This window comes from Geotrypetes seraphini, chromosome 3 (assembly GCF_902459505.1).
Source record: "Geotrypetes seraphini chromosome 3, aGeoSer1.1, whole genome shotgun sequence".
Taxonomy (NCBI): Eukaryota; Metazoa; Chordata; class Amphibia; order Gymnophiona; family Dermophiidae; genus Geotrypetes; species Geotrypetes seraphini.
The window spans coordinates 79,776,268-79,788,393 of NC_047086.1; the positions used below are offsets into that span (position 1 = coordinate 79,776,268).

A 12,126-nucleotide genomic window follows, 5' to 3' on the forward strand; every position below is an offset into this window, starting at 1 on the left:
TGATATGATAGCAGTTGTTGATGGTGTCTCTTATATTTGCACCCTCTAGCCGATGGGGAGACAAATTTCATGTGTGTTTTTCTTTCGTGTCTGTTGGTTGGGAATGAGAAGAGATCTGTAATGTATTTTGGGGCTAGACCATTTAATACTTTGAAGCAGAGACATCCTAGCTTGAACTTTGTGCGTGCCTCCATCGGCAACCAGTGTAGGAGTCGGTAGGAAGGGGTTATGTGATCGGACTTCTTCAGCCCGAAAATCATCCTGACTGCTGCATTTTGTATCAGTTGTAGTCTTTGCATTTGCTTCTGGGGGATTGTCAGATGGGTGATGTTGCAGTAATCCAGGTGGTTTAGTATTAGGGATTGTACTAGCATTTTGAAAGCTGTAGTGTGGAAGTAGTGTAGAAGAGGTATGCAGGCAGACTGATAGGCTTAAAAATGATAAATTCCCGGGATCGGATGGCATCCATCCGAGGGTAATCAAGGAACTGAAAGGGGCTATAGCTGAACTGCTTCAACTAATAGCCAATCTGTCGATCAAATCAGGAAGGATTCCGGAAGACTGGAAGGTAGCGAATGTTACGCTGATCTTCAAGAAAGGTTTGAGGGGTGATCCAGGAAACTACAGACCGGTGAGTCTGACCTCAGTACCGGGAAAGATAGTAGAGGTGCTGATAAAGGACCACATCATTGAGCACCTTGACGAAAACAATCTGATGAGGACCAGCCAGCAAGGCTTCAGCAAAGGAAGATCTTGCTTGATGAACTTGCTGCACTTCTTCGAGGGAGTAAACAGGCAGATAGACAAAGGTGATCCGGTCGACATTGTATATCTGGATTTTCAGAAGGTGTTTGACTAAGTTCTGCCTGAACGACTACTTTGAAAATTGCAAGCCATGGAATCGAGAACAAAATACTCAAGTGGATTAAAAACTGGCTGGCGGATAGGAAACAGAGAGTGGAAGTAAATGGACAATACTTGGACTTGAAAAGCGTCACAAGTAGAGTGCCGCAGGGTTCAGTGCTTGGGCCCATGCTCTTCAACAGATTTATAAATGATCTGGAAATTGGCATGACAAGTGAGGTGATTAAATTTGCAGACGATACTAAGTTATTCAGAGTAGTGAAGACACAGGAGGATTATGAAAATCTGCAATATGACATTTTAACATGCTCGAGAAATGGGCCGCAACATGGCAAATGAGGTTCATTGTGGATAAGTATAAGGTGATAAGAACATAAGCAGTGCCTCCGCCGGGTCAGACCATAAGTCCATCCTGCCCGGCAGTCCGCTCCCGCGGCGGCCCAAACAGGTCACGACCTGTCTGAATCACCAGAAAGGGCTCCCTTGCCACCTTGGTTTCTCATTGAAGTCCTATCTTCCCATCGTAGTCCTAACCCTCCGGTCTTGCACATGCACGACCTGTTGGGTTTCTATACTTATTACCTGGTTAGCTTTCTATACCTGTGTTACATCCCAGCACCTCTCTCAGTATCCCACGATCCCTTTATCCCTCAGGAATCCGTCAAATCCCTGTTTGAATCCCTGTACCGTACTCTGCCTGATCACTTCCTCCGGTAGCGCATTCCAAGTGTCCACGACCCTTTGGGTGAAAAAAAACTTCCTTGCATTTGTTTTGAACCTATCTCCCTTCAGTTTCTCCGAATGCCCCCTCGTACTTGTTGTCCCCTTCAGTCTGAAGAATCTGTCCCTATCCACCCTCTCTATGCCCCTCATGATCTTGAAGGTCTCTATCATATCTCCCCTGAGCCTCCTTTTTTCCAGAGAGAAGAGCCCCAGCCTATCCAACCTCTCGGCGTATGGGCAGTGTTCCAGCCCTTTTACCAGTTTCGTTGCTCTCCTTTGGACTCTCTCAAGTACCGCCATGTCCTTCTTGAGGTGTGGCGACCAATACTGAACGCAGTATTCCAGATGTGGACGCACCATCGCTCGATACAATGGCATGATGACTTCCCGCATCCTGGTTGTTATGCCCCTCTTTATGATGCCCAGCATCCTGTTGGCTTTTTTCGAGGCTGCTGCGCACTGTGCAGATGGCTTCAGTGATGCATCCACCAGCACACCCAAGTCTCTCTCGAGTCTGCTGTCTCCCAACAATGCCCCCCCCCCCCCAATTTGTAGTTGAACAACGGGTTCTTTTTCCCTATATGCATGACCTTGCATTTTTCCACGTTAAAGCGCATTTGCCATTTGTTTGCCCAGTCTTCCAGCTTGTCCAGGTCCCTTTGCAGGTCCTCACACTCCTCCCTGGACCTAACTCTACCGCACAGTTTGGTATCGTCTGCAAATTTTATAACCTCGCACTTTGCCTCCTTTTCCAGGTCATTGATAAATATGTTGAAGAGTAACGGCCCCAGCACCGATCCCTGTGGCACACCGCTCGTGACTCCCCGCCAGTCAGAATATTGGCCCTTCACTCCGACCCTCTGCAGTCTACCCGAACAACCAGTGCTTGATCCATCTGTGCACATCCCCTCCCACCCTGTGGTTCCACAGCTTCCTAAGCAGCCTTTCATGTGGCACCTTGTCGAAAGCCTTTTGAAAATCGAGGTAAATGATGTCTATGGGTTCCCCATTGTCCACCCGACTGCTTATTCCCTCAAAGAAGTACAGAAGGTTCGTTAGGCACGACCTTCCCTTACAGAATCCGTGCTGGCTTGTTCTCAGTAGGCCATTCCTCTCGATGTGCTCGCAAATGCCGTCCTTGATCATAGCTTCCACCATCTTCCCTATAATTGAAGTCAGGCTCACCGGTCTGTAGTTCCCGGGGTCACCCCTCGATCCCTTCTTGAAGATAGGTGTGACATTCGCCAATTTCCAGTCCTCTGGTACCTCACCAGTTTTCAAGGATAGGTTGCAAACATGCTGGATTGTGCCCGCTATTTCTTGTCTTAGTTCCTTCAGAACCCTTGGGTGGATCCCGTCCGGGCCCGGTGATTTACCGCATTTTAACCTGTCTATCTGTTTGAGGACATCCTCCTTACTTACCTCTATGTGCTCCAATTTTTCGGCCTGTTCCCCACTCATGAGCTCCTCTGAGTCCGGTATATTAGATGTGTCTTCGCTCGTGAAAACTGACGAGAAGAACGTGTTCAACCTCTCAGCTACCTCTTTATCCTCCTTAATCACTCCCTTCCTATCCCCATCGTCCAACGGCCCCACCTCCTCTCTCGCTGGTCGCTTCCCCTTTACGTAACTGAAGAATGCCTTGAAGTTTTTTGCCTCCCTGGCCAGCCCCTCTTCGTATTCCCCTTTCGCTTTTCTAACCTCTCGGTGGCATTCCTTTTGGCATTTCCTGTGCGCCTGGTGATTTTCCTCCGTTGGGTCCTTTTTCCATCTCCAGAAGGATACTTTTTTGTCATTTATTGCCCTCTTTACTTCAGTTGACATCCAAACCGGGTCCTTTGATCGCTTGTTCTTGCAGCCTTTCCTGAAACTGGGGACGTACATTCTTTGTGCTTCCTGCAGGGTGTCCCTGAATAGGGTCCAGGCGCTTCCCACAGTCTCCATCCTAAAGATGTTTCTGAGCTTCCTCCCCACCATTTCCCTCATAGCAACATAGTTCCCTTTCTTGAAGTTGAGCGCAGTTGTTGCAGTCCTCCTTACTATGGGTGTCCCCCTTTCTAATGTGAATCTGATCGCGTTGTGATCACTGTTGCCTAGTGGTCCTCCCACTTCTACCCCTCTTGCAGGCCCCCCTAATCCGTTTAGGATGAGGTCAAGAGTAGCACCCCCTCGCGTCGGTTCTTTGACTAGTTGCTCCATGAAGCAGTCCCTCACAGCTTCTACAAATCCTGTTTCCCTAGTGCAGTTGGAGTGACCCGTACTCTAGTCTATTCCCGGGTAGTTGAAGTCCCCCATCACTGTTACACTTCCAGTCCTGCATTCCTGTCTCAATTCCGCTTCCAAGTCGTGTCCGACTCCTTCTGGCGTACCAGGTGGGCGATAGTACAGCCCCAGTTTTATGCCTGCACCCTTGTTTCCCGGCAATTTGACCCATAGCGATTCCAGCCCCTCTGCCTTCGTTGCCATTTCCATCCCGACCGAGTGGATAGAGTCCTTTATATAAAGTGCTATGCCTCCCCCCTTCTTGTGGGTCCTGTCCCTCCTGTAGAGCTTGTACCCCGGCAGCGCCACATCCCATTGATTTTCCTCCGTCCACCAGGTTTCTGCAATTCCAATTATATCTAGGTCCTCCCCCTTGGCCACGACTTCTAGTTCACCCATCTTGGCCATGAGGCTTCTTGAATTTGCGTATAAGCACCGCAGGTTCTGTAGATCCCGTCGTTTTTCCTCCACCTCTGCATTTACCTGGGCCGCCTGCCCTTGGATTTCGGGCAGTTCTCCCGTTCCCTGTGCTTCTGCTTTGCCCTCAGCCTTTACCCTCTTAGCTTTCAGCTTCCCCACATTCCCGCCAGCCCACTTCCCCGCTTTTTCTCTGGGTTTTCTAGCCCTACCAGCCCCCTCCTGGGCTATCATCCCTTGAGCCTCTGTTTGATCCCCCTCGCCTTGTGGTACCTCTATATTGCCCTCAGCTTTCGCCCTCGTGCCACCCAGTCCCCCTGTGTCTCCATGCCCCTTAGTCTTCTCCCAGCAAGCTCCCTTTACCTGATGTTTCCCTCGCTGTCTGATCATAAGATCCTCCGGTCCCTCTGCTTCCTCCCTGCAGTCAGCCCGTTCAGCATCTGTTCTGGATACTGTTGTCCGAAGCGTCAACATCAGATCAGCTGTCGGCTTTCCCCCTCTCCTCAGTTTAAAGCCCTCTCGATCTCCTTCCTCACATTGGCTGCCAGTAGTCTAGTTCCCGCTGTGCTCAGGTGCAGGCCGTCCCGCCGGTAGAGCTTGCTCTTTCCCCAGAAGGACGTCCAGTTCCTCACAAAGTGGAAGCCCTCCTCCTGGCACCATCTCCTCAACCATGCATTCACAGCCTGGAGGTCTGCCTGCCTCTTTGCATCTGCTCTCGGTACAGGCAGGATCTCCGAGAATGCTATCCTCCGTGTGCTCCGCTTCAGCTTTCGTCCCAGGACCCTGAACTGGTCAGTCAGTGTGGCCATGCTGAAGTTCCTCCGGCTCACATCATTCGTTCCGACGTGGATTATTACCGCAGTCTCCTCTGTCTCTGCTCCGTCCAGGATCCTCTCGATCCTATCAGTGATGTCTCGTGTCTTGGCACCTGGGAGACAAGTCACTAGCCGGTCCTCCCTTCCTCCAGCTACGTGACTGTCTACCTCTCTCAAGATCGAGTCTCCCACCACAATAGCAGACTTCCCTTTCCTCAGCAACCTCCTCTGCCTCAGGTCCGTGTCCTTGGTGTAGTGCGGTGTCTCTCCCTCGGGGTCCCGGTGAGTCGCGGTCTCCTCCTCTTGCGTGGTTCCTCCGCTAGGTCTTTCCCCGGTGTCGCCTTGTGGATCCTGGGTCTCATCTGCCGACATCCGTCTGTGCAGCTGCTGGTCCCGTTCCTCCACTTTCCTATAGGCCTCCTCGATGAATCTCTCGAGGTCTCTCACCTGGTCCACAATGGGGCCTGCTCCGTCTGTGTTCTGGGTTGACCAGCTCGTCTCCTCTGTGGTGCGCAGTCCCTCCAGTTCCTGGACCCTGACCCTCAATCTGCCGACCTCCATCCTCAGGCTTTCCAGTTCCTGACACCGACTGCATATGTACTCCCGCCTTCCCAAGGGGAGGTAGTCGTACATATTGCACTGTGCAGTATACCGGAAAGTACCTCTGGGATCCTGTGTCCTCCATCGCTCTCGTAAAGTGCTGGTGTGCTCCTGCTGATTGGAGCCTGTTATTTTGTTAGCTTCAGAATCCAACTGTCGTCACTGCAGGCGCTTCACAAAGGCACGCCGAACGGCTGAGCGCCGTTGGCGCTGTGCTCTTTTAAATGTTCCCTTTCGGTCAGGGAGGGGGGCGGAGCAGGGCTCCCACGCTGCCTCTCTTCGGGAACAATCTGGATACGCTGTCTCCCGCTGGTGGCCTGAAAGGGGGCCCGGCTGGCTGCTATGCTCTTTTAGATGTTCCCTTTCGGTCAGGGAGAGGGGCGGAGCAGGGCTCCCACGCTGCCTCTCTTCGGGAACAATCTGGATACTCTGTCTCCCGCTGGTGGCCTGAAAGGGGGCCCGGCTGGTGCTGTGCTCTTTTAGATGTTCCCTTTCGGTCAGGGAGAGGGGCGGAGCAGGGCTCCCACGCTGCCTCTCTTCGGGAACAATCTGGATACGCTGTCTCCCGCTGACAGGTGATGCATGTCAGTAACAAAAATCTTATACACGATGTCTGGGGCGATACTTGGACAGACCCCCCAGGAAAGAGACTTGGGAGTACTGGTCGACAAGTCGATGAAGCCATCCGTGCAATGCGCGGCGGTGGCAAATAGGGCAAACAGAATTCTAGGAATGATAAAGAAAGGGATCAAGAACAGATCAGTGAAGGTTATCATGCTGCTGTACCGGGCCATGGTACACTCCCACCTGGAATACTGCATTCAGCACTGGTCGCCGTACATGAAGGTCACGGTACTACTCGAAAGGGTCCAGAGAAGAGCGACTAAAATGGTTAAGGTGCTAGAGGAGTTGCCGTACAGTGAGAGATTGAAGAAACTGGGCCTGTTCTTCCTTGAAAAGAGGAGACTGAGAGGGGACATGATCGAAACATTCAAGATACTGAAGGGAATAGTCTTTGTAGATAAAGACAGGTTGTTCATTCTCTCCAAGGTAGGGAGAACGAAAGGGCACTCTCTAAAGTTAAAAGGGGATAGATTCCGTACAAACGTAAGGAAGTTCTTCACCCAGAGAGTGGTGGAAAACTGGAACACTCTTCCAGAGGCTGTTATAGGGGAAAACACCCTCCAGGGATTCAAGAGAAAGTTAGACACGCATGCAGGTAGGGCTGGTCTCAGTTAGGGCACTGATCTTTGACCTAGGGGCCGCCACGGGAGCGGACTGCTGGGCACGATGGACCACTGGTCTGACCCAGCAGCAGCAATTCTTATGTTCTTAAGTTCCTAACAAATCTAAAACCCTCCTCCCTGTACTATCACCTCATCCAGGCATTGAGACTACGGAGCTCTGCCTATCTCTTGGGTCCTGCGCATGGAACAGGGAGCACTTCTGAAAATGCTACCCTGGAGGTTCTGGATTTTAACTTTCTACCTAAGAGCCCAAATTTGGCTTCAAGAACCTCCTTACCACATTTCCCCTGTCATTGGTACACACATGGAGGAGGAAATGTGGCACAGTGGTTGAAGCTACAGCCTCAGCACCCTGGGGTTGTGGGTTCAAACCCTGCGCTGCTCCTTGTGATCCTGGGCAAGTCACTTAATCCTCCATAGCCCCAGGTATGTTAGATAGATTGTGAGCCCACCGGGACAGATAGGGAAAATGCTTGAGTACCTGATTGTAAAACCGCTTAGATAACCTTGATAGGCGGTATATAAAATCCTAATAAATAAAAAAAACATGTACCAATACAGAAGTCTTCTCCCTCAGCACTTTTAAAAATCTTATCTAAACTAAAGCTTCCTGTGCCCAATAGCTGTACTTTATAATAATACTATAGCAATTTTAAAACAGCCCATTGAAATGCAAGGCTATGTATACTAAAAGAGACTTCCTATACTAAGAAAAAAAACTATCCCTAAAACTCCACTGCTAAGTAAGCAAAGTATTTTAAATAAAATAAGTCCCTGGGCTTATCTATTTAGCTTTAGGATTCCCTTTTCCCAGGTTTGTAAGCAGTTTCCCAGCAAACTCTTACCAGTGAAGAAAGGTTGGTAGACAGTTGTATAGTCTCTCTGTAGAGGTGGCAGAGAGAAAAACTTTGTCTGAGTTCAAGAAAGCATGGGACAGGCACGTGGGATCTCTTAGGAAGAGTAAGGGACAGTAGGTGCTGTGGATGGACAGAGTGGAAGGGCCATTTGGCCTTTATTTGCCATCATATTTCTATATAAGTCCTCTCATTGCACCTCTTCTGGAATGAGGGGGAGAATCAGTGGCACCCTATTTATGTGCTGCTAGTTCCTTGCCGATTCACAATGCAAATAATGTATCAGTGGGCCCTTTTGAACTTTTGTCTTAATCAGTCACTGTGGTTTGATTGACAGGTAACTGAACACAGTGTTTACCCTGATGCCTAAAGAAACTCTCTCTAGTAAATACTTTAAACTAGATATTCACAAATAGCTTGCTTTCAATTTGATCTGAAAGTTCTTTCTTTTGAAATGGCTAAGTTTAAAAAAAAAGTCTAAACTGAAGCTGCCTGTGCCTATTAGCTGTGCTTTATACTCCCAAGTCTCTTATTTGCCCTGGTTGTCTATCTTGAACAGACTGTTAGTTCTAATAAGCAGGGATCATTTCATTTGTTTATGTACAGCACCCTGAATATATAGGAATTAGTAGCAGCATGGAGTTTTATGTGAACATACTGCATCATTAATATCCCATGCCATCTTTAAATGCAGATTAAATTTTTGAGCAGCTAATAAGCACAAATTACCTGATTCTATAAATGGTGCCAAGATTGACAGCATCTAGTCAATTTCGGTATGTTCTTGGTATGGAACTTAAAATTTTTTAATTAGCATGATAACTGAAATTGCCATTAAAAGCCAATTAAAAACAATTTAAATTCTGTGCCAAAATTGGCAAGGTGCCTACCTGCGCCTACCTGAAAATTAGATGTTGTTAGGAGCATCATTTGGGTGTTGAAAGCATTAGGCGCCAGTATTTTAGGGCAGAAAAACCCTGGCCAAATATACTGGAGCCTAAGTAGTAGGCGTGATTCTATGAGCAGCACCTAAATTTGATTATCATGCGGTAGGCACCATTTCCCTAAGGGCCTACTGATTTAGGCATCGTTTATAGAACCAGGGCCACAATTCTCACTATGAAATTCTAACACACAGCTAGAGTTATTATCCAGTGCTAATGCCACTGGCATATGTTATTTTACGTGAGGTCTAATTTTATGCAAAATTAACTAGTTATTACATTATAAATATGTATTTAACAGTGTTAGCACACCCTAGTGGTAGTGCTTATTAGTAACTCTAGCTATGATTTTTTGTTAAATGATCAAAAACATTTAAGTAGTCTGTGTCCATATTCTGTATAAACATGTTGTTCTTGTTTTAAGCCCATTACATTAATGGGTGCTAGAATAGATGTGTGTCTGTCTTTCTTTCTTTCTCTCTCTCTCTCCTTGGCCGCTGTATTTCTTTCTTTCTGTCTCTCTCTTTCCTCGGCTGTCCACCACCACCCCTTGCCTGCTCCCCCTGTCCAGCAGTAGCACTTCTCCCTTCCTTTTACCTCCCCCTGGCCAGCAGCACCTCTTCCCTGCTCCCCCTGTCCATCAATACCTGTCCAGCTGTCCCCCCAAAGCAGCCCCCTTTCCCTCTTCCTCTCCACTTCTTACCAGCATGGGACACCTCGCAGCACCTGCATGACAAACTCCTGCCATCGCTGAGACAAACTACCACTCAATCCACTGCACGTGCCCCAAGCTGACCCATGCGCCGCAAATCGACCCAAGCTGGCACACACACCATAAGCCGGCACATACGTTGCAAATGGAATGCGGCCACAGAAGCACACATCACGGCGGCAGGGATCACAGCCTCCTAAATGCGCAAGTGCACTTAGGGTTTTATTATAGAGGATTATAAGCTGATTTACTTACAATCTTTTCATAGATTCCAAATCATGGAATGTTCCAGGGGCTAAATGAGCTAGCCTGTTGTTATGTAAAAAGCTGCCAAAAAAAAAAAAGAATCATCAATGATTCATAGATTTACATATAAGTATCACAAATTATTTACAAACAAGCAGAACAAACATACTTACAGCCTCTCTAGTTTGGGAAGATGCTTAAATGATTCTGGTTCCAAAGTTTCTATATGGTTAAAATGAAGGTACCTGTAAAATTTAAAGCAACATTTTATACCAGGTTAAGACTATCATACTGAAAGGCATACAGTCTAACATTTATAAAAGTCAAGTCTCATATTTAATGACTATAATACTAAAGAGGATTTTGATTTAATGATATGGCAGTGGCATGTTTCACTGAATAAGTGGCAAAATATTTATGGATTATTCATGAAATAATGTAAGCAAAAATGTGAATTTGATAGTTACTGCAGGGAGCCATCAGCAAGGAAACAACCGAGTACCAAAATTAACAATAGTGAAGGTTTGAAAGAGTAGGTTGATGGAACCAGAAATACAAACAAGAAAAAATAAAGCCTATTACTAGGTTAGGTTAGGGAAGGGAGGTTAATAGACTGCAATAAAGATATTGCTTCTCAGGATAGAAAGCCTGAGATTCTGTGCAAACACAATAAATCTCACTGAAGTAAATTCTTTGGCTAGCTATCCTGGTGCTGAATATGATACTTTAGGGATGCCTATGTGCAAATGCTCTCTGACTCAGTCTATCAATCCCCCTCCCCACCCCAACCTCCACCTCCAGTATTTATACACCACAGTCTGTGTTCGATTCAAATCCATACTGCAGATTTTAAATCTATATTTCTCTTTTCAGCCCCGACTGATATACCTGAATATCAGTTCTGAGTATTCAGCTATAGAGTGGCCACCAGAAGTTATCTGGGTACCACCAAAATTCAGTGTCCGCACTCCCAATAACTTTTCAGGAACAGGTACTGATCAGTGCTGAGTAACATATGGCTTCACTCTAGATCGCCCACTCGTACCTGGATGGAGTCGAGGTATCTCTTCAGCAGCATTTCCACATAATGCTGCTGAAAAAGAAATTATGTACTCACCCTGGTACAGTGGCGTAGTAAGGAGTTCGGGGGGGACGATCCGCCCCGGATGCTATTTTGGTAGGGGCACTGGCACCCCTCTTCCTCTCCCCATTTCTCCCCTCACCACGCGTGCGTCGCCCCCCCTTCCTTCCCCTGTACCTCTAGTTGTTCACCGCCACAAGAACAACTTCAACATGCTCCTCACAACCGCATCATCTTTTCTGCTGACGTCATTTCTGGGTGCCACACATAGGAAGTTATGTCAGAAGGAGAGCCAATGGGGTCACGAGGAGCACATTGAACTTCATGTTGATCACAGCAGTGAACAACTAGAGGTACGGGGGAGGGAAGGGTGATGCGCACACGGCAGGGGGGATTGGGGAAGGAGCAGGTGTGGAGATGAGGGCGGGGGAGTAGATAGATGAGACATTCTAGATAGATGGGTAGTATCCCCTCGGTCGCATGCCATCTGAAGAAAGAATCCACTCTGGATTTTTCCTTTTACCTCTGCTGCACTTCACTGGGCTCCTTAGCTACACCAGCAGTTAGTACCCAAGCACTGAAAGCCACCAAATAAACTTGAAGTAGTAACAGGCTTGGAAACAAACTGTTCTGCTCAAGAAGTAAAATCAAACAGTAATGTTAACTGCCAACAAAGGCTTCAAAGGAGCTCAGAAACTACTCCCATATAAAACAGAAACATATATACAGAATTCTTCCCAGACTCCAAGGGCTGACAGGCATCCAAAAATCAGCTTGGAGAAGCATAAATAGACTGAAACAGTAGGCATGCACAGGAAAGACAGGGCAGGAGTCTAGAATGTCTCACCTATCTACTAGAAAAGAGCTTACCAGGGTAAGTACATAATCTCTTTTTACAGTGCAATAATTGAGACATTCTAGGCAGATGAGATGTACAAAAGCAGTCCCCCCAAAACTAGGCTGGGCTTGCTGCACCGGTCCGTAAGACCGAAGACCCAAAGGCAGAGTCCTGTTTTGCCGTCACATCTACTTTGTAAATCTCCTCGGGGGAGGCAGCTCTAGCTTCAGCCCATGAAGAAGCCACACTCCTAGTAGAATGTGCCTTTATGGAAACAGGGGACTGTTTTCCAGAAAGAATGCAGGCTGACAAAATGGCCCTATGGATATATGTGGAAATCGTGGCCCTGGATGCAGGAGCACCCTGCTTAACCGAATGAGTCAGTGCAAACAGATGGTCAGAAAGACAAAACTCATTAGTGACCTCCAAATAACGCAGAATCACTCTGCACCTTAGCTCGCGTCTTTGCGAAGCGTCTGAAACATCAGAAGTCTCCCTCACTAACCAAACTGATAAGTACTTG

The 12,126-nt window shown here is 47.6% G+C and overlaps 1 protein-coding gene across 2 annotated transcripts in view; it reads right to left on the bottom strand.

The window, feature by feature from the left end:
* Positions 1-12,126, bottom strand: part of PXDN (peroxidasin) — a 419,029-nt gene that overhangs the window by 214,393 nt on the left and 192,510 nt on the right. For both annotated transcript variants that reach the window (XM_033936817.1, XM_033936816.1), the window contains 2 exons: positions 9,858-9,929; positions 9,694-9,765 (listed from right to left, as the gene is read on the bottom strand). In XM_033936817.1, coding sequence (XP_033792708.1) covers positions 9,694-9,765; positions 9,858-9,929 — 144 coding nt within the window. The remainder of the gene's footprint in view (positions 1-9,693; positions 9,766-9,857; positions 9,930-12,126) is intronic.